The sequence below is a fragment of the Salmo salar genome, chromosome ssa13, assembly GCF_905237065.1.
Source record: "Salmo salar chromosome ssa13, Ssal_v3.1, whole genome shotgun sequence".
Taxonomy (NCBI): Eukaryota; Metazoa; Chordata; class Actinopteri; order Salmoniformes; family Salmonidae; genus Salmo; species Salmo salar.
In genome coordinates, this window is record NC_059454.1 from 105,176,399 (window position 1) to 105,203,862 (window position 27,464).

Consider the following 27,464-nt stretch of genomic DNA (forward strand, 5'->3'; position numbering starts at 1 on the left):
TATATCCAGCTGTGTCCATCTGACAGCATACTGCGCCACTGTTGAAAGGTGTGATTAACACATATGGTGACTATAGCTGAACAGACAGACAGTAGGCTACAGTGCCATGCCATTCTCCCACAGCTCATCTCTGCTGAAGAACAAGGCTATACAACAGGCTCTATGTGATGTATGATGACAGATGTAGCATCACAGAGTGGTGTATGATCACAGCATGCATGCTCTCTGATGTGCTGTGAATATTATGAAGGCATTTGATTTGAATGCATAAATCACTGGGTAATAATACCAGGGTAAATGCTTACACATAGATGTCAGTCTGTGGAAAAGCAAAATGCATTTTGAGACAATAATTGTCAAGGCATTCTGCATTGAGTTGATAAAACTAGTATTAAATATTCATATATTATATGTCATTTAAGTGAGGGGCTCATTTTGTCTTCATATCATCGTGTGCTGAATGGTCATATTATTCACTAAACTGATGAGGAAAGAGAGCTCTATCATCAATCACATTATGGAAATGAAGTGCACGAGCCGCAGCCGGCAGTGTGCCTCTTAAACCGCAGTGCTGCGCGAGCGTGATAGGGGCTTGAACAATAAATACAGTCCGGTCGGTAGATGGCGGTAACACAGGAAACCTGATCTGTCAGGTTCACCAGAAGTCGGTCTCAGTTTGCAGCATTTGCAAAGGAGGCAGCGGAGCCGAGCAGTTGAAGGACATCAAATGAAACACGGGAGCGCTTTACAGCGGGTCCTCTTGAGTTTTGCGCGTAGCCTGTGTGCCCCGAGCCTGGAGACAGTACGTTTTAGTGAAAATCATGGAAGATAAATCAAATTCGTTCTCCAGCAACAAAGAAGGGGAGAAAGCAGATGGGAATAATGTATTTCAAAGGCAAGACTCGATACAGAAGAATAATATGGGGAGCCAGAACATGAAAGGAGGGGACCATGGAAACTCGGTGGGCTTCAAGGGGGACCGGGAGGAAGCCTTGGTCGGGTTCGACGATATAGACGGGTCCGGAAATCGACATGGCTTTATGCAGCGACAATTTGGAGCGATGATGCAGCCCGGCGTCAATAAGTTCTCCCTGCGAATGTTCGGCAGTCAGAAAGCCGTTGAGAAAGAGCAAGAAAGGGTGCAGACGGCTGGATACTGGATCATTCATCCCTATAGCGATTTTAGGTAAGGAGTGGAAAGTCATCTTCTCAGCTTTTTACCCATGCCGTCACCCACAGAGCCAGGTCCGCAAGACAGCACATCCACTCTGTCATCAGTGCGCGTTACGCACCGCCCAAAGCAGAGGCTAATCTTGTTTCTGTATTGAGGCAATTATAGAGGCATTGATTGTTTTACCTATCGAATTGTGATCATATTCATATTTTCCATTGCAATGTTTGCATTATTCCAATGTGGAAGACAGAAAAAAATGAATCCACGAAATGTCCTTGGAAAAAGGATGGTGAATGTCACGAGTTAAATACACAAATGCTGATTGTTCACACAACAATACACCAATAAGGCAGTCTTGCTTGTGGCATATGCGGTTCTATAATAGCCTAAGCGACGTTACCTGTGTTTAACATGACAGTAAAGTAGGAACATCAAGGATGAAAACATATCGTTGTAGCTCTGCCTGCAATGATGAAACGAGGAGGATCATTGAGGATGGCCTCTGGATAGAAAAATACATATGCGGTAAAATTTTATCGAGAAACGACCACAGAGAATAGAGAGAGAGCGAGAGAGAGAGAGCGAGAGAGAGAGAGAGAGAGAGAGAGATGGAGAGAGAGATAATTAAACATTGGTTATCCGCATCAAAATTAACAAGTGAATAACAAGGGAAGGCATGAATTCAAACACCCGGCATTTGAACAGTTAAACGGAGCCCGCCTGTAAAACCGTGAATAATGTACAGAAAATAGAATGCAAAATGCTCTGACGTGGGATACACGTCCATCAAACATAAATCTAAGGAGAACTGCGCAGAAATAAACATGATGGAATTTGCCTATTTGTTTTTAGGGAGCTATAAACCCATTACAACGATCCCTCGTATGATAAAGCTGATTGGTTTATTTGTTTAAGGACTTAAATTGGATAAAGTTTGAGATAAGTGGTTAATGGGCTTGTGTAGACATTACGTCATAAATATTTGTATTATTTCTTTGCAACTATTGCCGTGCATGGATCATCACGCGTACACTGACTGACTGTCTCAGACATTTTTTCTGACTGCATAGAACCGACCTAACACTGCGCATTGACATGAATAACAGAATGAGCCTGATTGAATGCTGCAAATAAATATATCATTCTTATTTTGGGAAATGTAAGTCAGTCGAATGTTGTTTGAGAGAATTAATGAATCTTCACATCGCCTGACAAGGTAAAATGATACCCAGTGGCCAAATGGAAGCTTTCATAATCTGCCTCGTTTGTTCAGTAACAGCCCAGCTTTGTATTGTGTGTTGTTTAAACATTGCAGTGTCATTTCAAGATATATATATCTACACTCATCTACACTTCCTGAACATTGACGTGTATGTAAATGCATTGCAATAATGTCAGATGCGAGTGTTCCCATATCCAATAGGCTACGTTTTAAATTCACAAATCAAACACGGCATAGTTGGCTGTGCCTTCCCTTCCATCCGTGTCCCCTGCTAGAGTTGGATGGATGGTGAGGTGACTCCCCTTTGTTCCAGTCAGTAGCGAGCTGGGACTTCACGTTGAATCGGCCGAGTTTAACTCGTCGCTGTCCATGTTGATGAAATGCAACTCTGCACTGTGTGGACCTGACATAGCCCATCGCCTTCTCAAATAATCTACAGTATTAATAATAACCTAATACTAATCTAATAATCTAGTAGTGTGTTGGAATTTTATGGTGACTCGGTTAAATCTAACTCGTCGCTGTCCATGGTGCTGACATGCTACTCTACACTGGAGACGAGATAGCGTCTGCTATCTTACTACTACACACATTATGCTGTTTATGAGCAGGGGTGAAGGAGATGAAATTTCTTCCCAGTACGAGCCTTTTAAAAATATATTTATTTTATGGGCCTAATCATATAATTACATATATAATCCCTATTAATTTAGTCATATCTCTATGGATCTAATATTACAGACTTGTCAAATAGCTTTTAAGCCTAATTTAGGCCTAGATATGTTTCTGCTTATAATTACCGACATTTGGAAGGGTATTTGTTAGTCAAGTTGTCTATAATTAGGTACATGCAGCTTCTCTTCTGTCATTACTTGATGCTTGTCTAGAATACAAAATTACGCCTTGCTCACCAGAATAATGTCATACATAAATTGATAGATTCATTTCTGCTTCTCTCACGGAGTGAGGACGTTTAAGGAGCAGGGAGTTTTTCCGTGCAACATTTCCAAATGACATCAGTTTGACCAGTTTTAAGGAAACAAAAACTTATGAAAATGATCCAACATGTTTCTGGTAGTATTTCAGTTCGTCTTGGATGTATAGTTTATGTGGGTGAAAACTAAATATAGCCCGTTTTTATGTTGCTGAAAGTAATGATATAATAATATGATACCTAAGCGCGTATCCGCATTCTCTCAAGATGCTGAAAGAAATTAATCATATTTCTCCAATTCTGTTCCCGAGACAAAATTAACATTCCGCAAGTTTTCAAGTCTATTCACATATTTTTCATGCGACTGACATGCGGTAATGATAAATAGTATAATAGCCTACACATTTCTTGGAATCTATGTTTTAATTATTGTGATAGGCGCATGTTTAACGGGTATGGCGTATCCCAACTATTTATTTTGCTGGTATACTCCATACCGGACCCAAACCAGCTTAGGCTACTTTCAACCCTGATTATGAGATATTTTGTGATTATTATTTATTTATTTTTTAAACACTGTCCACAGCTTTAGGATACCCCTTATCGTCTCATATAAATATTGGCTGTCATCAAAATAAAAACTCACATGTTATTGTCGTTTGAAAGGTAGGATAAACACATTCCTTGCGTTGCAAATAGGGCGGGGTCACAGTGGTCGGTCGTATTCCAGAACGGTGTGTCATTAGATTGTAGAAAGAAGGTTAGCTAGGATTATAACTACTACATGTCAGTCAATGAGCTTACTTTAGGCTACAGCAGGGCCCCACAACAATTATGTAACATGGTCAACCTGTTCTGGAATAGCAGACACACAGGGCATATTTGCACCAATCAGGTGATATACATGACTGCTTATTAACGAATAATAATTAGATAACTGTCTCATTAATAGAGATCATTTGAAAGATTCAAGCCTGTAAAGTTATAAAACGACTTCAATTTTTGACTAGCTTCAATGTATTGGCTACAATTTATTAGAATCTTTGCTCGCACTTGACTAAAGAGAATGCAAATGCCTTGTTTTATACCAAGATGATTGAATGGAAACCTTGACTCCCTTTTACAATGTCCTCAAATGGTCACCTCCCTTGTCACATGACAGGGGTTCAGCAGTTTGCTCTATAGCCTTGCTCATTCATAACACCTTCCACTGGGCTCTACATCACAGTGATGTGTTATCTTGTCAATGTAAAGAGAGAAGGCCATAAACAATGCCAGAGCAGAGCTCTTCCTTCTTGGCCCTGGCTTATATAATTGAGTGGCTATTCTACACCAATGCTGTAAGCCTACTTTGTATTCCTGGCTCCAATTCAGAATTGTATGGATATTCTATACCTGGCTACACTTCTATTCTATACCTGGCTACACTTCTATTCTATACCTGGCTACACTGCTATTCTATACCTGGCTACACTGCTATTCTATACCTGGCTACACTTCTATTCTATACCTGGCTACACGTCTATTCTATACCTGGCTACACTTCTATTCTATACCTGGCTACACTTCTATTCTATACCTGGCTACACTTCTATTCTATACCTGGCTACACTTCTATTCTATACCTGGCTACACGTCTATTCTATACCTGGCTACACTTCTATTATATACCTGGCTACACTTCTATTCTATACCTGGCTACACTTCTATTCTATACCTGGCTACACATCTATTCTATACCTGGCTACACTTCTATTCTATACCTGGCTACACTTCTATTCTATACCTGGCTACACGTCTATTCTATACCTGGCTACACTTCTATTCTATACCTGGCTACACTTCTATTCTATACCTGGCTACACGTCTATTCTATACCTGGCTACACTTCTATTATATACCTGGCTACACGTCTATTCTATACCTGGCTACACGTCTATTCTATACCTGGCTACACTTCGATTCTATACCTGGCTACACTTCTATTCTATACCTGGCTACACTGCTATTCTATACCTGGCTACACTTCTATTCTATACCTGGCTACACTTCTATTCTATACCTGGCTACACTTCTATTCTATACCTGGCTACACTTCTATTCTATACCTGGCTACACTTCTATTCTATACCTGGCTACACTTCTATTATATACTGGCTACACAACTATTCTATACCTGGCTACACTTCTATTCTATACCTGGCTACACGTCTATTCTATACCTGGCTACACTTCTATTCTATACCTGGCTACACGTCTATTCTATACCTGGCTACACTTCTATTCTATACCTGGCTACACTTCTATTATATAGCTGGCTACACTTCTATTCTATACCTGGCTACACTGCTATTCTATACTTGACTAAGCTGCTATTCTATTTAAACAAAAGCAAAATATGTTTTACTGTCATGTACACCGGATGTGTTGGATATCAAATTAAATCAAATCCAACTTTATTTGTCACATGAGCCGAATACAACAAGTGTAGACCTTACTGTGAAATGCTAACTTACAAGCCCTTAACCAACAGTGCAGTTCAAGAAGAAGAAAATCTTTACTAAATAGACTAAAGTAAAAAAGTATAAAAAGTAACACAATATAAAAACAACAACGAGGCTATATACAGGGGGTACTGGTAGCGAGTCAGTGTGCTGGGGAACAGGTTAGAGGTTATTTGTACATGTAGGTAGGGGTGAAGTGACTATGCATAGAGAATAAATAGAGAGTAGCAGCAGTGTACAAGACAAATGGGGGGGGGGGGGTCGTCATTGTAAATAGTCTGGTTGTCAGTTGATTAATTGTTCAGCAGTCTTATGGCTTGGGGGAAGAAGCTGTTAAGGAGCCTTTTGGTCCTAGACTTGGCGCTACGGTACCGCTTGCAGTGCGGTAGCAGAGAAAACAGTCTATGACCTGGGTGACTGGAATCTCAGACAATTTTTTGGGCTTTCCTCTGACACCGCATATTATATAGGTCCTGGATGGCAGGATGGCAAGGGTGCTCTTGTTGTTTGGCTCAAATCCTCCTGTCTGTATCCGCTTCAAAGTTAAATCCCTTCTTTTTTTTTCATCAGATCATTTCAGGGACTTTGTCTTTGTTGTTATTCAATTTCTCTGCTGTGTTCCCAGAATTAGACTGATGTACTGTCTGGCTGCTGCATCATTTAGACATGTAATCGGATGGAGCCCCTCTCTAGTACATGTTAGTCATTTAGCTGACAGTCTTATCCAGAGCGACTTACAGGAGCAATTAGGGTTAAGCGCCTTGCTCAAGGGCACATGGACAGATTTTTTCACCTTGTCGGCTCGGGGATTCAACCTTTTGGTTATTTGTCCCAACGCTCTAAGCACTAGGTTACCTGTCCTACTGTAGTTGGGTTTCCAATAGCTTTTTATGGTTCACAACACAAAAGGAGTACCTTGTTTTTGTTGTTGCAGACTTTCTGTTGTACCGTTTTTTTGGGGACATAAGACCCAGTTTATTTTGCGACTTTATAATGAAAAAAGGCCACCACAACAGTCTAAAAATGGTTCCAAATATGTTTTATGACCACAACAACAATGTGACATTATAATGAAAATGAAAGCAACAACAGTCCACCCATGAATAAAAGACAACACCGTTCAGGACTGCTTTGTATAGCTTCAAAATGCATCTGGAACTCAATCTCCAAACATTCTTAATACTGAGGCTGATTAAAGATTAATGGCTGGTTAGTAATATCAATTATTTATAGATTTCAGAAAGGGTCTCATGCTTGGCCTGTTGTAGACCAACGTTAGTTCTTTTAGAGAAAAGCTTCTATCTTCTTTCTTTCTTTTAGCGTGACCATGTCCAGATAGCATGACCATGTCCAGATAGCATGACAATGTCCAGATAGCAACATGTCCAGATAGCAACATGTCCAGATAGCAACATGTCCAGATAGCATGACCATGTCCAGATAGCATGACCATGTCCAGATAGCATGACCATGTCCAGATAGCATGACCATGTCCAGATAGCATGACTATGTCCAGATAGCACCATGTCCAGATAGCACCATGTCCAGATAGCATGACCATGTCCAGATAGCACCATGTCCAGATAGCATGACCATGTCCAGATAGCACCATGTCCAGATAGCATGACCATGTCCAGATAGCACCATGTCCAGATAGCATGACCATGTCCAGATAGCATGATCATGTCCAGATAGCATGACCATGTCCAGATAGCACCATGTCCAGATAGCATGACCATGTCCAGATAGCATGACCATGTCCAGATAGCATGACCATGTCCAGATAGCATGACCATGTCCAGATAGCACCATATCCAGATAGCACCATGTCCAGATAGCATGACCATGTCCATATATAACCATGTCCAGATAGAACCATGTCCAGATAGCATGACCATGTCCAGATAGCATGACCATGTCCAGATAGCAAGGCCATGTCCAGATAGCACCATGTCCAGATAGCACCATGTCCAGTTAGCATGACCATGTCCATATATAACCATGTCCAGATAGAACCATGTCCAGATAGCATGTCCATGTCCAGTTAGCATGACCAAGTCAAGTTAGCATGACCATGTCCAGATAGCACCATGTCCAGATAGCACCATGTCCAGATAGCATGACCATGTCCAGATAGCACCATGTCCAGACAGCACCTTGTCCATATAGCACCATGTCCAGATAGCACCATGTCCAGATAGCACCATGTCCAGATAGCACCATGTCCAGACAGCACCTTGTCCATGTAGCACCATGTCCAGATAGCACCATGTCCAGATAACACCATGTCCAGATAGAATGTCCATGTCCAGATAGCATGACCATGTCCAGATAGCACCATGTCCAGATAGCATGACCATGTCCAGATAGCAAGATGTCCAGATAGCAACATGTCCAGATAGCAACATGTCCAGATAGCAACATGTCCAGATAGCAACATGTCCAGATAGCATGACCATGTCCAGATAGCATGACCATGTCCAGATAGCATGACCATGTCCAGATAGCATGACCATGTCCAGATAGCATGACTATGTCCAGACAGCACCTTGTCCATGTAGCACCATGTCCAGATAGCACCATGTCCAGATAGCACCATGTCCAGATAGCACCATGTCCAGATAACACCATGTCCAGATAACACCATGTCCAGATAACACCATGTCCAGATAGAATGTCCATGTCCAGATAGCATGACCATGTCCAGATAGCACCATGTCCAGATAGCATGACCATGTCCAGATAGCAACATGTCCAGATAGCAACATGTCCAGATAGCAACATGTCCAGATAGCATGACCATGTCCAGATAGCATGACCATGTCCAGATAGCATGACCATGTCCAGATAGCATGACTATGTCCAGATAGCACCATGTCCAGATAGCACCATGTCCAGATAGCACCATGTCCAGATAGCACCATGTCCAGATAGCATGACCATGTCCAGATAGCACCATGTCCAGATAGCATGACCATGTCCAGATAGCATGACCATGTCCAGATAGCACCATGTCCAGATTGCACCATGTCCAGATAGCACCATGTCCAGATAGCACCATGTCCAGATAGCATGACCATGTCCAGATAGCACCATGTCCAGATAGCATGACCATGTCCAGATAGCACCATGTCCAGATAGCACCATGTCCAGATTGCACCATGTCCAGATAGCATGACCATGTCCAGATAGCATGACCATGTCCAGATAGCATGACTATGTCCAGATAGCACCATGTCCAGATAGCACCATGTCCAGATAGCATGACCATGTCCAGATAGCATGACCATGTCCAGATAGCACCATGTCCTGATAGCATGACCATGTCCAGATAGCACCATGTCCAGATAGCATGACCATGTCCAGATAGCATGACCATGTCCAGATAGCATGACCATGTCCAGATTGCACCATGTCCAGATAGCATGACCATGTCCAGATAGCACCATGTCCTGATAGCATGACCATGTCCAGATAGCACCATGTCCAGATAGCATGACCATGTCCAGATAGCATGACCATGTCCAGATAGCATGACCATGTCCAGATTGCACCATGTCCAGATTGCACCATGTCCAGATTGCACCATGTCCAGATAGCACCATGTCCAGATAACACCATGTCCAGATAGCACCATGTCCAGATAGCATGACCATGTCCAGATAGCATGACCATGTCCAGATTGCACCATGTCCAGATTGCACCATGTCCAGATTGCACCATGTCCAGATAGCACCATGTCCAGATAGCACCATGTCCAGATAGCATGACCATGTCCAGATAGCACCATGTCCAGATTGCACCATGTCCAGATAGCACCATGTCCAGATAGCACCATGTCCAGATAGCACCATGTCCAGATAGCACCATGTCCAGATAGCATGACATTGCTGCTTGGCCTTCTTGTATAATTTGACCCTGATGAAAATGCCACTGCTCTCACTCTAATTTACGTTTTTTAACAAAAGATAATCAAATATCTTTTGTTGCATTGATCGAATGAAGGAGATTATTACTTTGTAGCAGTAATGTCATCCTTGACTACAATAAGTCTCAACAGTCTCACCAACAGCACTGTTGTACCTTGAGTGAAGGTCATTTGAAATAGGTTGTAATCACAATATTTTGATAAAAATAAAACGTTAAATCGTATAATGTCACAGCAGAATTGTGTTATCAAACTCGGACATCTTCAGATTCCAACAACAACACTAAAGCAAACATTCTATTTTTAGAGGTGTGTAATTGTTTGGTTCGTTATTTATTATTTATGTGGTTGGGTCTAGCTTCTATTTTTACCCACATCGGACAGGTGTCCTAACGTAGCCTAACGAAGGAAGATGTAAACAAAAGAGTGTCTCCCATTTCCCCAAGTCCATGGATCAGTCCGAAATGGCACCCCACCTATTTCCTATATAGTGCACTACCTTTGAGCAAAGCCCTATGGACCCTGTTCAAAACCAGTGTGCTATATAGTGAACAGGGTGCCTTTTCAGACACAGCCAGTGTCTTACTCTTGACCAAATTCATGCCCTCTGGTGCTTCCCAATTAGCAGTGCTGGTCTCTGTGTTTTTACACATACAGTAGCTACAGTACATCACAGAACAATTCCATCAGTTGCTGCTTAGTCATTGGATTGAATGTAGAACAACACCATTCTGGAATAACTACAAGATCTACATTCTGTTTGGTGCAACAGCGGAACACACTGGCTAATGGGAGAAAATTGTTGTCAAATTTAAAATGGCCCCCATTTGTTTGTTTATCAGTTGAGTACATAAACAATGACCTTGTCATGGACTACAGGTAGTAATTCTGGATTCTAATTCTTTACCATGTGATCTCTTTGTTGAGGTCCGTGTCATGTTCAGTAGTAGGCAAATATTGTGTAGTAGGCAAATGTTGCAGGTAGAAATGTATTGAATAGGGCTGGCATGAGTCCTTATTCTACATGTCAGAGAGAGGCATGTTTGTTTTACCTAACATATTTCTATCTGAACATTCCACAGCCTTTTTCCTAGCTGAATGCTCTTCTGTTCTGCTCTCTGGGGATGGAAGATCAGACAAGTACAAACAAAAAATGATGAAAATGTTTGCACTCACTACTGGACAAGAGCGTCTGCTAAATGACTCAAATGTATAAGTAAATGTGATGGTTAGAGAGTTGCCTTAGATGAAATTATAATCTGACTAGATGACCTCTCTCAGAGACAAAATAAATGAGATTAATTGGCGATATTTACTGGTAATGTAACACGTTTAATACTTCTGGCACTCAAAATGTCATATTTTGTGCTTGTTTTTAACTCACAAGGGTTTTTACCATTCACATTTGCCCAGTGATTTGGCCTGTCTTAATTTACATTTAGAAATCCCCCAGACAGACTAATTCTATACATTTGTGACATGGTGCTTCAAACAAGCTCAACGTGAGAATATTCCACCCTGACTGCCAGTCATATAAGAAATCAGAGATGCCTTGTCTGGTTTTATAAATATCGCAATCTGTCTATTATTAACCCAGCGAAATGACCGTTTAGCTGAAGTGCAGACAATTACCTGACACATGATCTTCAGATATTTATAAAGCAAGGACTCAACCACTGTCTGCTGCTTGCTTTATTTAAGCAGATCCATTACAGCCCGCAGAGTGCACCTCCAAATCAAACCCTGTTCCTTATATAGTGGACTACTTTCAACCAGGGCTCATAGGACTCTGGTTGGAAGTAGTGTATGACATAGGGAATAGGGTGCCATTTGGGACGTAGCCCCAGTCCAGCCGAGCATCGACATCGACGGGCGTCACCGGACAGTTATAAGCACGAGATAGGATTCTGGAAAGCATCTATTTTAGTGCCATGGATGAGATGGAACGGCCTTATCATTAGGCCTAGCCCAGCAGGACATTTTGTGAATGTTTGACGATCAGACTCCCTCGGCCCAGCCGGCTGGGCACCCCATCATAGATCATTTGTGGCTTCTCTGATCGGAAGACAGACAGACACATCAACACAGACTAGAATATGGAGGAGGTTTGCATTCAGTAGGGCACAGTATTCAGTAGGGAACAGTGTTCAGTAGGGCACAGTTTTCTGTTGGGCACAGTGTTCAGTAGGAAACAGTGTTCAGTAGGGCACAGTTTACTGTAGGGCACAGTTTTCTGTAGGGAACAGTGTTCATTAGGGAACAGTGTTCAGTAGGGTGCAGTGTTCAGTAGGGTGCAGTGTTAAGTAGGGTGCAGTGTTCAGTAGGGATCAGTGTTCAGTAGGGCACAGTGTTAAGTAGGGCGCAGTGTTCAGTAGGGATCAGTGTTTAGTAGGGATCAGTGTTCAGTAGGGTGCAGTGTTAAGTAGGGTGCAGTGTTCAGTAGGGTGCAGTGTTCAGTAGGGAACAGTGTTCAGTAGGGTGCAGTGTTCAGTAGGGAACAGTGTTCAGTAGGGTGCAGTGTTAAGTAGGGCACAGTGTTAAGTAGGGTGCAGTGTTAAGTAGGGTGCAGTGTTCAGTAGGGATCAGTGTTCAGTAGGGCACAGTGTTAAGTAGGGCGCAGTGTTCAGTAGGGATCAGTGTTCAGTAGGGTGCAGTGTTAAGTAGGGTGCAGTGTTCAGTAGGGTGCAGTGTTCAGTAGGGAACAGTGTTCAGTAGGGTGCAGTGTTCAGTAGGGTGCAGTGTTCAGTAGGGTGCAGTGTTCAGTAGGGAACAGTGTTCAGTAGGGTGCAGTGTTAAGTAGGGCACAGTGTTCAGTAGGGATCAGGGTTCAGTAGGGTGCAGTGTTAAGTAGGGTGCAGTGTTCAGTAGGGTGCAGTGTTCAGTAGGGAACAGTGTTCAGTAGGGTGCAGTGTTAAGTAGGGCACAGTGTTCAGTAGGGATCAGTGTTCAGTAGGGTGCAGTGTTAAGTAGGGCACATTGTTCAGTAGGGATCAGTGGTCAGTAGGGCACCGGGTAAGCAAAACGTTTTAGCAAAGAAAACAAAAATGAAACATTTCTTATTGGACAAAGTTTGGAGAGTACCTTCCATGCTTCACTCTGTTTCAAAACGTTTTCCATACCCACCCAGCCCCCAGAGAGATAAAACAGAGTCTCAACGTAGAAGACTCCATGTGTGGGCTTGCAGATTCAGTTATGCCTGTTGTGCTTTTCGTATCGCCAGTTTTGAAGTGATATTCCACAGAGAAATGTCCCATAGACCTCACAGAGACCTCACAGAGACCTCACAGAGACCTCACAGAGACGTCAGAGAGACATCACAGAGACCTCACAGAGTATTTGATACCATTCCACTTATTCTGCTCCAGCCATTACCACGAGCCCATCATCCCCAATTAAGGTGCCACCAACCCCCTGTGCTGTAATGTTAGTAGAGTCAGATTGTCCTCTATCCAGCCTCTGTTTATGGATGATGTCTGGGTTAAGGCATACAGGCATAGTGTATTCACACCCACGCAGATTTCACTATTGTGTATACAGTACAGCCATGCATCTAGCCATGCATCCAGCCATGCATCCAGCCATGCATCCAACCATGCATCCAACCATGCATCCAGCCATGTATCCAGCCATGCATCTAGCCATGTATCCAGCCATGCATCCAACCATGCATCCAGCCATGCATCCAGCCATGCATCCAGCCATGCATCTAGCCATGCATCCAGCTATGCATCCAGCCATGTATCCAGCCATGCATCCAGCCATGCATCCAGCCATGCATCCAACCATGCATCCAGCCATGCATCCAGCCATGCATCCAGCCATGCATCCAACCATGCATCCAGCCATGCATCCAACCATGCATCCAGCCATGCATCCAGCCATGCATCCAGCCATTTATCCAGTCATTTATCCAGCCATGCATCCAGCCATGCATCCAACCATGCATCCAGCCATGTATCCAGCCATGCATCTAGCCATGCATCCAGCCATGTATCCAACCATGCATCCAACCATGCATCCAGCCATGCATCCAGCCATGCATCCAACCATGCATCCAACCATGCATCCAACCATGCATCCAGCCATGCATCCAGCCATGCATCCAGCCATGTATCCAGCCATGCATCCAACCATGCATCCAGCCATGTATCCAACCATGTATCCAACCATGCATCCAGCCATGTACTGTATGTCTCTGTGTGGCTCAGTTGATATTAAAGTGCTAGGTACATGGCGCTAGCAATGCCTCGTTTGATTCCATTTTAAAAAAATGTTTCCTGTTTGTTCTAGGTTCTACTGGTACACTACAGTATGTGTCCTGTTTGTTCTAGGTTCTACTGGTACAGTAAATTATGTGTCCTGTTTGTTCTAGGTTCTACTGGTACAGTATGTGTCCTGTTTGTTCTAGGTTCTACTGGTACAGTATGTGTCCTGTTTGTTCTAGGTTCTACTGGTACAGTACATTATGTGTCCTGTTTGTTCTAGGTTCTACTGGTACAGTATGTGTCCTGTTTGTTCTAGGTTCTACTGGTACAGTACATTATGTGTCCTGTTTGTTCTAGGTTCCACTGGTACAGTATGTGTCCTGTTTGTTCTAGGTTCTACTGGTACAGTACAGTATGTGTCCTGTTTGTTCTAGGTTCTACTGGTACAGTACAGTATGTGTCCTGTTTGTTCTAGGTTCTACTGGTACAGTATGTTTCCTGTTTGTTCTAGGTTCTACTGGTACAGTACAGTATGTGTCCTGTTTGTTCTAGGTTCCACTGGTACAGTACAGTATGTTTCCTGTTTGTTCTAGGTTCTACTGGTACAGTACAGTATGTGTCCTGTTTGTTCTAGGTTCTACTGGTACAGTATGTGTCCTGTTTGTTCTAGGTTCTACTGGTACAGTACAGTATGTGTCCTGTTTGTTCTAGGTTCTACTGGTACAGTATGTTTCCTGTTTGTTCTAGGTTCTACTGGTACAGTACAGTATGTGTCCTGTTTGTTCTAGGTTCTACTGGTACAGTACAGTATGTTTCCTGTTTGTTCTAGGTTCTACTGGTACAGTACAGTATGTTTCCTGTTTGTTCTAGGTTCTACTGGTACAGTATGTGTCCTGTTTGTTCTAGGTTCTACTGGTACAGTACAGTATGTGTCCTGTTTGTTCTAGGTTCTACTGGTACAGTATGTTTCCTGTTTGTTCTAGGTTCTACTGGTACAGTACAGTATGTTTCCTGTTTGTTCTAGGTTCTACTGGTACAGTACAGTATGTGTCCTGTTTGTTCTAGGTTCTACTGGTACAGTATGTTTCCTGTTTGTTCTAGGTTCTACTGGTACAGTATGTTTCCTGTTTGTACTAGGTTCTACTGGTACAGTATGTTTCCTGTTTGTTCTAGGTTCTACTGGTACAGTATGTTTCCTGTTTGTTCTAGGTTCTACTGGTACAGTATGTTTCCTGTTTGTTCTAGGTTCTACTGGTACAGTACAGTATGTGTCCTGTTTGTTCTAGGTTCTACTGGTACAGTACAGTATGTGTCCTGTTTGTTCTAATATGATTTGTTAATCCTTTCTCTGTCTGTTCTAGGTTCTACTGGGACTTGGTAATGCTGGTCATGATGATGGGGAACCTGATCATCATTCCTGTAGGAATAACCTTCTTCTCGGAGCAGACCACCACCACCTGGCTAATATTCAACGTAGCATCAGACACCATCTTCCTCGTGGATCTGGTCATGAACTTCCGCACGGGGATCGTCAACGAGGAGAGCTCCGAGATCATCCTGGACCCCAAGGTCATAAAGATGAACTACCTGAAGAGCTGGTTTGTGGTCGACTTCCTCTCGTCCATCCCAGTGGATTATATATTTCTAATAGTGGAAAAGGGGTTTGACTCAGAAGTGTACAAGACGGCGAGGGCGCTGAGGATCGTGAGGTTTACTAAGATTCTGTCTCTTCTGAGGCTACTGAGACTTTCCCGACTCATCAGATACATACACCAGTGGGAGGAGGTAAGAGATGCAGTAAAAAAGTGTGTGTGTGTGTGTGTGTGTGTGTGCGTGCGTGTGTTTTCGTTCGTGTGTGTGTGTGTGTACTCACCTTAATGTGTTCATGGGTGTATGAGGGAGGAAAAAGGTCACGAGAGAGAGTGCCACCATGCATGTTTGTATTTGTGTCTCTACCAGAATGTCAAAGGTCACGACGAAACCCCAAAGCCCTATTTTCTCTCTATTTTCTCCCCGTAGTCTGTAACAGACCAACTCTCATTATCCAAATACTGACTATCTGCACATTAACATAACTGACACTGTCACTTTCACTTCGGAGACATTTGAAATCCATATGACAGTAAAAGAGGCCAGAAAAAGGTAGCGGGTTAGTGAATTCCTTCAGAAAGTGCTCTCTTCTTCTCGGTCCCTTAAACAGGAAGAATGCCAACTGCCACTAAACAGTGGGAGGTAGAGAGAGAAAGAGAGAGCGAGAAAGAGAGAGAATGATTGTAACTCATTACCCTCTTATTGAGCTGTTTCACTTCACTATGAGTCACTCGCTCCCGTTAACCAGCTGGTAATACTCTCCCTATCATTCCTTTATTCAGCAGATTGATCAACTGATCAACATGAATGTACAAAATGTGCAAACTATGATCATTTGCCAGAAAGCTGATATGATGCTCCCGCAGTGACATTTGAAAATGGGAGACCTCAATGAGGTCAAAAGCAAATTCACAGACCGGAGATTCTGTGCCAATAAGCTTTGTGCTCAGACATTCATGCATTACAAACCTGTCTAGCACCTTCCATTGGCTTAATTTAGCTTACTAAAGGTATGACCCAAGTATTGTCATTCCAAATGGTTCCAAATGTAATGTTGCATTGACTGTCCAGACAAGCAAACAACCTAATACTCCTGATGCGGCATTGATGATGCAGTTTATATAATCTAATGTAATGTTTCTGTCCTGTAGCTCCTCCTCCTGCTCCGCCTCTCCCTCTGTCTACCACTACTGTCCTGTAGCTCCTCCTCCTGCTCCGCCTCTCCCTCTGTCTACCACTACTGTCCTGTAGCTCCTCCTCCTGCTCCGCCTCTCCCTCTGTCTACCACTGCCCTGTAGCTCCTCCTCCTGCTCCGCCTCTCCCTCTGTCTACCACTGCCCTGTAGCTCCTCCTCCTGCTCCGCCTCTCCCTCTGTCTACCACTGCCCTGTAGCTCCTCCTCCTGCTCCGCCTCTCCCTCTGTCTACCACTGTCCTGTAGCTCCTCCTCCTGCTCCGCCTCTCCTTCTGTCTACCACTACTGTCCTGTAGCTCCTCCTCCTGCTCCGCCTCTCCCTCTGTCTACCACTGCCCTGTAGCTCCTCCTCCTGCTCCGCCTCTCCCTCTATCTACCACTGTCCTGTAGCTCCTCCTCCTGCTCCACCTCTCTCTCTATCTACCACTACTGTCCTGTAGCTCCTCCTCCTGCTCCGCCTCTCCCTCTGTCTACCACTGCCCTGTAGCCCCTCCTCCTGTTCCGCCTCTCCCTCTGTCTACCACTGCCCTGTAGCTCCTCCTCCTGCTCCGCCTCTCCCTTTGTCTACCACTACTGTCCTGTAGCTCCTCCTCCTGCTCCGCCTCTCCCTCTATCTACCACTGCCCTGTAGCTCCTCCTCCTGCTCCGCCTCTCCCTCTATCTACCACTCCTCCTCTTCCTGCTCTCCTCTCCTCTTTAATACTCAGCTGTTTTCTCAGCAAGCAATGACTTCATTATTTTCCTTACCTTCACAATTAAGTGTTTCACAATTTGCATCATGTCTGATTCAACCAGAGACCCGCTAGACCTGCTGGCTCAAACTGTACAGCTCCTGTGCTGTTGCCAAGGTCTAACCTCTAGATGGTTCATTTCTGGCACAGGCTGAAATGTGTAGTCCACATAATACAGTTTACACAGCTGTGCCTGGCATAGGAACAACACCATTGCATGGTAGAGGACGTTAGAAGCGGAAAATCATATTCCATGTTTTTACACGGATGGTTGATAATTCAAATATAATACAAAATTGCAGTGACAAACCTCTCTCTCTCTCTCTCTCTCTCTCCCCCCCCCCTTGTTTGGCCCACTGTATGGAATAGATAGTTATTTTGGTGTAACCAGACGAAATAAACAGATGAATAAACCGAGAGTGAAAGAAACCGACACACTGTGTCTATGTCTGAAAAATGTTACCCTTATGCCCTATATAGTGCCCATAAGGCTCTGGTTAAAAAATAGTGCACTATATAGGCAACAGCTTGCCATTTGGGACATAGCCAGTATCCAACCCTGTCAGAGGAAAAGGGAGTAGGCACTCAGTCATTCGTACACCAAACTGTCGTAACGCGTTATCCATCCCACAGTAGATAACCACACAACGAAGGGATAAACACAGCCCACTGCTGTCACAATGGCCCAACGCTGCAGTCCGTCATTAAATTACACCCTTTCTGTTGGATTACGAAAGGTCTCGATGGTGCAGCCAGGGCCTTCTGCAGTCTGGAGCTACTTTCCTCAGCATTCCTGTCATTCCTCTGTCTGGCCTGTTAAATATCAGTCCCCTCCCTCTACTGCCATAGACAGATGGGAAAAACACCAAATTGAGACTCTCAGTGTACAAAGTAAAACACCAAATAATGCATGCAGAGCAGAATTAAGATAATACCTGCTAATTATCAAAATCCAGAAAAGAGACGTTAAATTCTACAACCACCTTAAAGGAAGTAATTCCCAAACCTTCCATAACAAAGCCATCACCTACAGAGAGATGAACCTGGAGAAGAGTCCCCTAAGCAAGCTGGTCCTGGGGCTCTGTTCACAAACACAAACACACCCCACAGAGCCCCAGGACAGCAACACAATTAGACCCAACCGAATCATGAGAAAACAAAAAGATAATTACTTGACACATTGGAAAGACTTAACAAAAGATAGAGCAAACTAGAATGCTTTTTGGCCCTAAACATATAGTACAGAGTGGCAGAATACCTGACCACTGTGGCTGACCCAAAACTAAGGAAAGCTTTGTACAGACTTTAGAGGCTACAAAATAAGGTGGAAACCCACAAAATAAGGTGCCCACAAAATAAGGTGGAAACTGAGCTGCACTTCCTAACCTCCTGCCAAATGTATGACCATATTAGAGACACATATTTCCCTCAGATTACACAGACCCACAAAGAATTTGAAAAAAACTAATCAAATTTTGAAAAACTCCCATATCTATTTGGCTGATATAACACAGTGTGCCATCACAGCAGCAATATTTGTGACCTGTTGCCACAAGAAAAGGGCAACCACCATTGTAAATACAAGACATATTTATGTTTATTTATTTTCCCTTTTGTACTTTAAATATTTTCACATTCTTACAACACTGTGTATAGACATAATATGACATTTGAAATGTCTCTATTATTTTGGGACTTTTGTGAGTGTATTATCTATTTCACTTGCTTTGGCAATGTAACAATATGTTACCCATGCCAGTAAAGCCCTTTGAATTTAATTTCATTGACAGTGGCAGCTCTTCCATCAGTCCACTCCCTCCCTTTACTGTCATAGACAGTGGCAGCTCTTCCAACAGTCCCCTCTCTCCTTCCCTCCCTCCCTCTGAGGTCAGAGACCAGAGCCAGATACAGCTCTTTATCTCACCAGGGGCTGAGAGAAACACAAGCCAGACAGTGTTATTCTCTTCATTATCCATTAGAACAGTCTCTGTAGACTGAGCAGCCAGCCACTGATTCCTTAAGAATGCTGTGTAGCCACTACAGCCTCAGAATATCTCTGCATGTCTCAACATATTAGTGTTATGTAATTTATTTATTAATCAATCACATTTATTTTATAAAGCCCTTATTACATCAGCAGTTGTCACAAAGAGCTTCACAGATACCCAGCCTAAAGCCCCAAAAAGCCAGCAATGCAGATATTTACTAGCCTTTGTGAGATTTTCCTGTGTGTTTTTCTCTCTCTGGTGTTGCTAGGCCATTATATCACTCAGTCTCTGACAGCAGAGAAGGGAGGGGACTGATGGAAGAGCTGCCACTGTCTCTGGTCTCTTACCTCAGAGGAGGAGAGGGAACTGATGGAAGAGCTGCCACTGTCTCTGGTCTCTTACCTCAGAGGAGGAGAGGGGACTGATGGAAGAGCTGCCACTGTCTCTGGTCTCTTACCTCAGAGGAGGAGAGGGAACTGATGGAAGAGCTGCCACTGTCTCTATCTGACTGCAGAGGGAGGGAGGGGAATGATGGAAGAGCCGCCTCTGTCTCTGGTCTCTGACCTCAGAGGGAGAGAGGGGACTGATGGAAGAGCTGCCACTGTCTCTGTCTGACTGCAGAGGGAGGGAGAGGAATGATGGAAGAGCCGCCTCTGTCTCTGGTCTCTGACCTCAGAGGGAGGGGACAGATTGAAGAGCTGCCACTGTCTCTGGTCTCTGAACTCAGAGGGAGAGAGGGGACTGAAGGAAGAGCCGCCCCTGTCTCTGGTCTCTGACCTCAGAGGAAGGGGACAGATTGAAGAGCTGCCACTGTCTCTGAACTCAGAGGAAGAGGGGACTGAAGGAAGAGCCACCGCTGTCTCTGGTCTCTGACCTCAGAGGGAGAGAGGGGACTGATGGAAGAGCCACCGCTGTCTCTGGTCTCTGACCTCAGAGGAAGAGAGGGAACTGATGGAAGAGCCACCGCTGTCTCTGACCTCAGAGGGAGGGGACTGATGGAAGAGCCGCCCCTGTCTCTGGTCTCTGACCTCAGAGGGAGGGGACTGATGGAAGGCTCATAACCACTTATCTCAAACTATTTTGGTTTACAAGTAATAGTATTTATTTAACCTTTATTTAACTAGCCAAGTCAGTTAAGAACAAATTCTTATTTAAAATAACGGCCTACCAAAAGGCAAAAGGCCTCCTGCAGTGACGGGGGCTGGGATTAAAAATGAAAATATAGGACAAAACACACATCACGACAAGAGAGACACCACACAACAACATAGCATGGCAGCAACACATGATAACACAGCATGGTAGCAACACAACATGACAACAACATGGTAGAAATACAACATGGCAGCAGCCCAACATGGTAGCAACACAAAACATGGTACAAACATTATTGGACACAGACAACAGCACAAAGGCAATAAGTAGAGACAACAATAAATCACGGTTGGTCCTCTCTCTACCGGATCATAGCCCCACCACGGAGCCTCAGGTTGGTCCTCTCTCTACCGGATCATAGCCCCACCACGGAGACTCAGGTTGGTTCTCTTTCTACCGGATCATAGCCCCACCACGGAGACTCAGGTTGGTCCTCTCTCTACCGGATCATAGCCCCACCACGGAGACTCAGGTTGGTCCTCCCTCTACCGGATCATAGCCCCACCACAGAGACTCAGGTTGGTCCTCTCTCTACCGGATCATAGCCCCACCACGGAGACTCAGGTTGGTCCTCTCTCTACCGGATCATAGCCCCACCACGGAGACTCAGGTTGGTCCTCTCTCTACCGGATCATAGCCCCACCATGGAGACTCAGGTTGGTCCTCCCTCTACCGGATCATAGCCCCACCACGGAGACTCAGGTTGGTCCTCTCTCTACCGGATCATAGCCCCACCACGGAGACTCAGGTTGGTCCTCTCTCTACCGGATCATAGCCCCACCACGGAGACTCAGGTTGGTCCTCTCTCTACCGGATCATAGCCCCACCATGGAGACTCAGGTTGGTCCTCCCTCTACCGGATCATAGCCCCACCACGGAGACTCAGGTTGGTCCTCTCTCTACCGGATCATAGCCCCACCACGGAGACTCAGGTTGGTCCTCTCTCTACCGGATCATAGCCCCACCACGGAGACTCAGGTTGGTCCTCTCTCTACCGGATCATAGCCCCACCACGGAGACTCAGGTTGGTCCTCCCTCTACCGGATCATAGCCCCACCACGGAGACTCAGGTTGGTCCTCTCTCTACCGGATCATAGCCCCACCACGGAGACTCAGGTTGGTCCTCTCTCTACCGGATCATAGCCCCACCACGGAGACTCAGGTTGGTCCTCTCTCTCTACCGGATCATAGCCCCACCACGGAGACTCAGGTTGGTCCTCCCTCTACCGGATCATAGCCCCACCACGGAGACTCAGGTTGGTCCTCCCTATACCGGATCATAGCCCCACCACGGAGACTCAGGTTGGTCCTCTCTCTACCGGATCATAGCCCCACCACGGAGACTCAGGTTGGTCCTCCCTCTACCGGATCATAGCCCCACCACGGAGACTCAGGTTGGTCCTCCCTATACCGGATCATAGCCCCACCACGGAGACTCAGGTTGGTTCTCTTTCTACCGGATCATAGCCCCACCACGGAGACTCAGGTTGGTCCTCCCTCTACCGGATCATAGCCCCACCACAGAGACTCAGGTTGGTCCTCCTTCTACCGGATCATAGCCCCACCACGGAGACTCAGGTTGGTCCTCTCTCTACCGGATCATAGCCCCACCACGGAGACTCAGGTTGGTCCTCCCTCTACCGGATCATAGCCCCACCACGGAGACTCAGGTTGGTCCTCCCTCTACCGGATCATAGCCCCACCACAGAGACTCAGGTTGGTCCTCTCTCTACCGGATCATAGCCCCACCACGGAGCCTCAGGTTGGTCCTCTCTCTACCGGATCATAGCCCCACCACGGAGACTCAGGTTGGTCCTCCCTCTACCGGATCATAGCCCCACCACGGAGACTCAGGTTGGTCCTCCCTCTACCGGATCATAGCCCCACCACGGAGACTCAGGTTGGTCCTCTCTCTACCGGATCATAGCCCCACCACGGAGACTCAGGTTGGTCTTCTCTCTGCTGGATCATAGCCCCACCACGGGGACTCAGGTTGGTCTTCTCTCTGCTGGATCATAGCACCATCATAGGGCTTGTGAGATCCCATCTGGTTGCGGCAGGTAGCCTAGTGGTTAGAGCGTTGGACTAGTAACCAAAAGGTTGTAAGATCAAATCCCCAAGTTGACAAGGTAAAAATCTGTCGTTCTGCCCCTGAACAAGGCAGTTGTTCCTAGGCCGTCATTGAAAATAAGATTTTGTTCTTAACTGACTTGCTAAGTTAAATAAAGGTAAAATTATAATAAAACTGCACCTATATAAATCATATACCATTTATTTATTGCCTTACCTCCCAAATCTTACTCCATTTGCACACACTGTATATAGACCTTTTCTACTTTGTTATTGACTGTATGTTTGTTTTACTCCACGTGTAACTCTGTGTTGTTGTATGTGTCAAACTGCTTTGCTTTATCTTGGCCAGGTCACAGTTGTAAATGAGAACTTGTTCTCAACTGGCCTACCTGGTTAAATAAAGGTGAAATAATTGTTTTTAAATTAAAGGTAGCATCAATTCAGCACTAGAAGGAATAGAGATAGAGACGGTAGCTACATGATTTAACGGTAAACTGGTTGATAGTCAGGCCCACATTAATAGGGATCTCAACTGTAAACTGGTTGATAGTCAGGCCCACATTAATGGGATCTCAACGGTAAACTGGTTGATAGTCAGGCCCACATTAATGGGGATCTCAACTGTAAACTGGTTGATAGTCAGGCCCACATTAATGGGGATCTCAACTGTAAACTGGTTGATAGTCAGGCCCACATTAATGGGGATCTCAACGGTAAACTGGTTGATAGTCAGGCCCACATTAATGGGGATCTCAACTGTAAACTGGTTGATAGTCAGGCCCACATTAATGGGGATCTCAACTGTAAACTGGTTGATAGCTCAACTCAGACCGTATAATAATTTTTTCAACCCATATATATTTTCTCCAATTGCCTACCTACATTGTAAAGGTTACGCCAGGGATCCTGGTCAACTGATGCGTTAAATTACAGTGTCAACAATCACCGTGCATCTTTAAAGCAGCCAATTACCCTGTCTCTTTAAGAGGCCTGTCACCCTCTCTTTAAGAAACCCTCTGTCTACCTGAGGGAAGAGAGGTGGCCTGAGCCTTAGTGATTCATGACTTAGCAGGTTGGTAATTGATCTTAGAAGAGGAGAATGTGAGCCAACTGACCTGTGTACTGTATCTAGTTCAATGGCTGGCAACAGAAGAGGGACATCCTGAACAGAGAGAGAGAGCAAAGCAGTATTGAACTGGAGTAGGTTACAATTGGTTCAGATCATTGTTAAGTTCAGACCAGGTATGAGGTAAGATGAGTCCCAGGACAGGTATGGGGTAAGGTGAGTTGCAGGAGACGTATGGGGTAATGTGAGTCCCAGGACAGGTATTGGGTAAGATGAGTCGCAGGACAGGTATGGTGTAAGGTGAGTACCAGGACAGGTATGGGGTAAGGTGAGTCCCAGGACAGGTATGGGGTAAGGTGAGTCCCAGGACAGGTATGGTGTAAGGTGAGTCGCAGGACACGTATGGGGTAAGGTGAGTCCCAGGACAGGTATGGGGTAAGATGAGTCGCAGGACAGGTATGGGGTAAGGTGAGTCGCAGGACAGGTATGGGGTCAGGTGAGTCGCAGGACAGGTATGGGGTCAGGTTGAGTCCCAGGACAGGTATGGGGTAAGGTGAGTCGCAGGACAGGTATGGGGTCAGGTGAGTCACAGGACAGGTATGGGGTTAGGTGAGTCACAGGACAGATATGGGGTAAGGTGAGTCCCAGGACAGATATGGGGTTAGGTGAGTCGCAGGACAGGTATGGGGTAAGGTGAGTCACAGGATAGGTATGGGGTAAGGTGAGTCCCAGGACAGATATGGGGTTAGGTGAGTCGCAGGACAGGTATGGGGTAAGGTGAGTCACAGGATAGGTATGGGGTAAGGTGAGTCACAGGACAGATATGGGGTAAGGTGAGTCGCAGGACAGGTATGGGGTTAGGTGAGTCACAGGACAGGTATGGGGTCAGGTGAGTCACAGGACAGATATGGGGTCAGGTGAGTCACAGGACAGGTATGGGGTCAGGTGAGTCACAGGACAGATATGGGGTCAGGTGAGTCACAGGATAGATATGGGGTCAGGTGAGTCACAGGACAGATATGGGGTTAGGTGAGTCACAGGACAGATATGGGGTTAGGTGAGTCACAGGACAGGTATGGGGTCAGGTGAGTCCCAGGACAGATATGGGTTCAGGTGAGTCACAGGACAGATATGGGGTCAGGTGAGTCACAGGACAGATATGGGGTTAGGTGAGTCACAGGACAGATATTGGGGTCAGGTGAGTCACAGGACAGGTATGGGGTCAGGTGAGTCACAGGACAGGTATGGGGTCAGGTGAGTCACAGGACAGATATGGGGTCAGGTGAGTCACAGGACAGGTATGGGGTCAGGTGAGTCACAGGACAGATATGGGGTTAGGTGAGTCACAGGACAGGTATGGGGTCAGGTGAGTCACAGGACAGGTATGGGGTCAGGTGAGTCACAGGACAGATATGGGGTTAGGTGAGTCACAGGACAGATATGGGGTTAGGTGAGTCACAGGACAGGTATGGGGTAAGATGAGTCACAGGACAGATATGGGGTTAGGTGAGTCGCAGGACAGGTATGGGGTAAGGTGAGTCACAGGACAGATATGGGGTTAGGTGAGTCACAGGACAGGTATGGGGTCAGGTGAGTCACAGGACAGATATGGGGTCAGGTGAATCACAGGACAGGTATGGGGTCAGGTGAGTCACAGGACAGATATGGGGTTAGGTGAGTCACAGGATAGATATGGGGTCAGGTGAGTCACAGGACAGATATGGGGTTAGGTGAGTCACAGGACAGATATGGGGTTAGGTGAGTCACAGGACAGGTATGGGGTCAGGTGAGTCCCAGGACAGATATGGGGTCAGGTGAGTCACAGGACAGGTATGGGGTCAGGTGAGTCACAGGACAGATATGGGGTCAGGTGAGTCACAGGACAGGTATGGGGTAAGGTGAGTCACAGGACAGGTATGGGGTCAGGTGAGTCACAGGACAGATATGGGGTAAGGTGACTCACAGGACAGATATGGGGTTAGGTGAGTCACAGGACAGGTATGGGGTCAGGTGAGTCACAGGACAGATATGGGGTTAGGTGAGTCACAGGACAGATATGGGGTTAGGTGAGTCACAGGACAGGTATGGGGTCAGGTGAGTCCCAGGACAGATATGGGGTCAGGTGAGTCACAGGACAGGTATGGGGTCAGGTGAGTCACAGGACAGATATGGGGTCAGGTGAGTCACAGGACAGGTATGGGGTAAGGTGAGTCACAGGACAGGTATGGGGTCAGGTGAGTCACAGGACAGATATGGGGTAAGGTGACTCACAGGACAGATATGGGGTTAGGTGAGTCACAGGACAGGTATGGGGTCAGGTGAGTCACAGGACAGATATGGGGTTAGGTGAGTCACAGGACAGATATGGGGTCAGGTGAGTCACAGGACAGGTATGGGGTCAGGTGAGTCACAGGACAGATATGGGGTAAGGTGAGTCGGGAGGCGGAGCCTCAAAAACTGTTGTCCGCAACAGTGAAATGGGCTACTTCTATGAGAATGAATGAGAAGGCGGAACACACCTCAATTCATACTGTTGTTAGAGAATAATTTGAAATTGATAAGTTGAAACATAGACAGCCTGCTAATTATCTACAAACTGTCTTGGTTTGAGGGCAGTGCAGGTTAACTGTCCTGTTATCTACAAACTGTCTTGGTTTGAGGGCAGTGCAGGTTAACTGTCCTGTTATCTACAAACTGTCTTGGTTTGAGGGCAGTGCAGGTTAACTGTCCTGTTATCTACAAACTGTCTTGGTTTGAGGGCAGTGCAGGTTAACTGTCCTGTTATCTACAAACTGTCTTGGTTTGAGGGCAGTGCAGGTTAACTGTCCTGTTATCTACAAACTGTCTTGGTTTGAGGGCAGTGCAGGTTAACTGTCCTGTTATCTACAAACTGTCTTGGTTTGAGGGCAGTGCAGGTTAACTGTCCTGTTATCTACAAACTGTCTTGGTTTGAGGGCAGTGCAGGTTAACTGTCCTGTTATCTACAAACTGTCTTGGTTTGAGGGCAGTGCAGGTTAACTGTCCTGTTATCTACAAACTGTCTTGGTTTGAGGGCAGTGCAGGTTAACTGTCCTGTTGCGTATCGATCACATTTTGGAACAGTGAGTGCATTCTGACATCACTCGCGTAAAAAAAACTCACGTTGGGGGCTAACGTTAGCGATATTTGGGAACTCACACGTGAAAAGGTTAAAACACTTTTAAAATAGGCCTGGCCCTGTTCTTACCTGATATCCCAGCGATAATGCTTTGCATTGTGCCTGGAAAGAAAGCACTTAGATTTGCTCAACTTGCCATTGGCTCAACTTACCCCAAGACAAATCTTTTTACAATATTAGCCCTCACAGCTACAAGGAAGCACTTTCATGTTAGGTTCAGAACCTCATATTGAAGCTTATAGAGACCCCAACTGATGTATAGAACAATCTTTAAATGATCTACTTTGGTTTAGATACAAGCATCATGAAACCTCTAACACAATAAATTCCTTCAACTTGGTGAAAATACATTTTTTGGGGGACCTAAGTTGCTTACCACTTTTTCCATGTGGTTTCTTCCTTCACAGCCTTCATGAAATGATGACCTCTTCTTAAATATTTGGTCAAATTATTAATTGTCTGTATGGTTTCCTAGAAACAAGGGTGGCTCAACTTACCCCTTTGGCTCAATTTACCCCACTCTCTCCTATTGCCAATTAGAAAT

General features: G+C 45.2%; 1 protein-coding gene across 1 annotated transcript in view; it reads left to right on the forward strand.

The window, feature by feature from the left end:
* The first annotated feature begins 678 nt into the window (after positions 1-678).
* Positions 679-27,464, forward strand: part of hcn1 (hyperpolarization activated cyclic nucleotide-gated potassium channel 1) — a 173,524-nt gene continuing 146,738 nt past the window's right edge. Inside the window, exons 1-2 of the mRNA XM_014138939.2 lie at positions 679-1,186; positions 15,329-15,752. Coding sequence (XP_013994414.2) covers positions 822-1,186; positions 15,329-15,752 — 789 coding nt within the window. The 5' untranslated portion in view covers positions 679-821. The remainder of the gene's footprint in view (positions 1,187-15,328; positions 15,753-27,464) is intronic.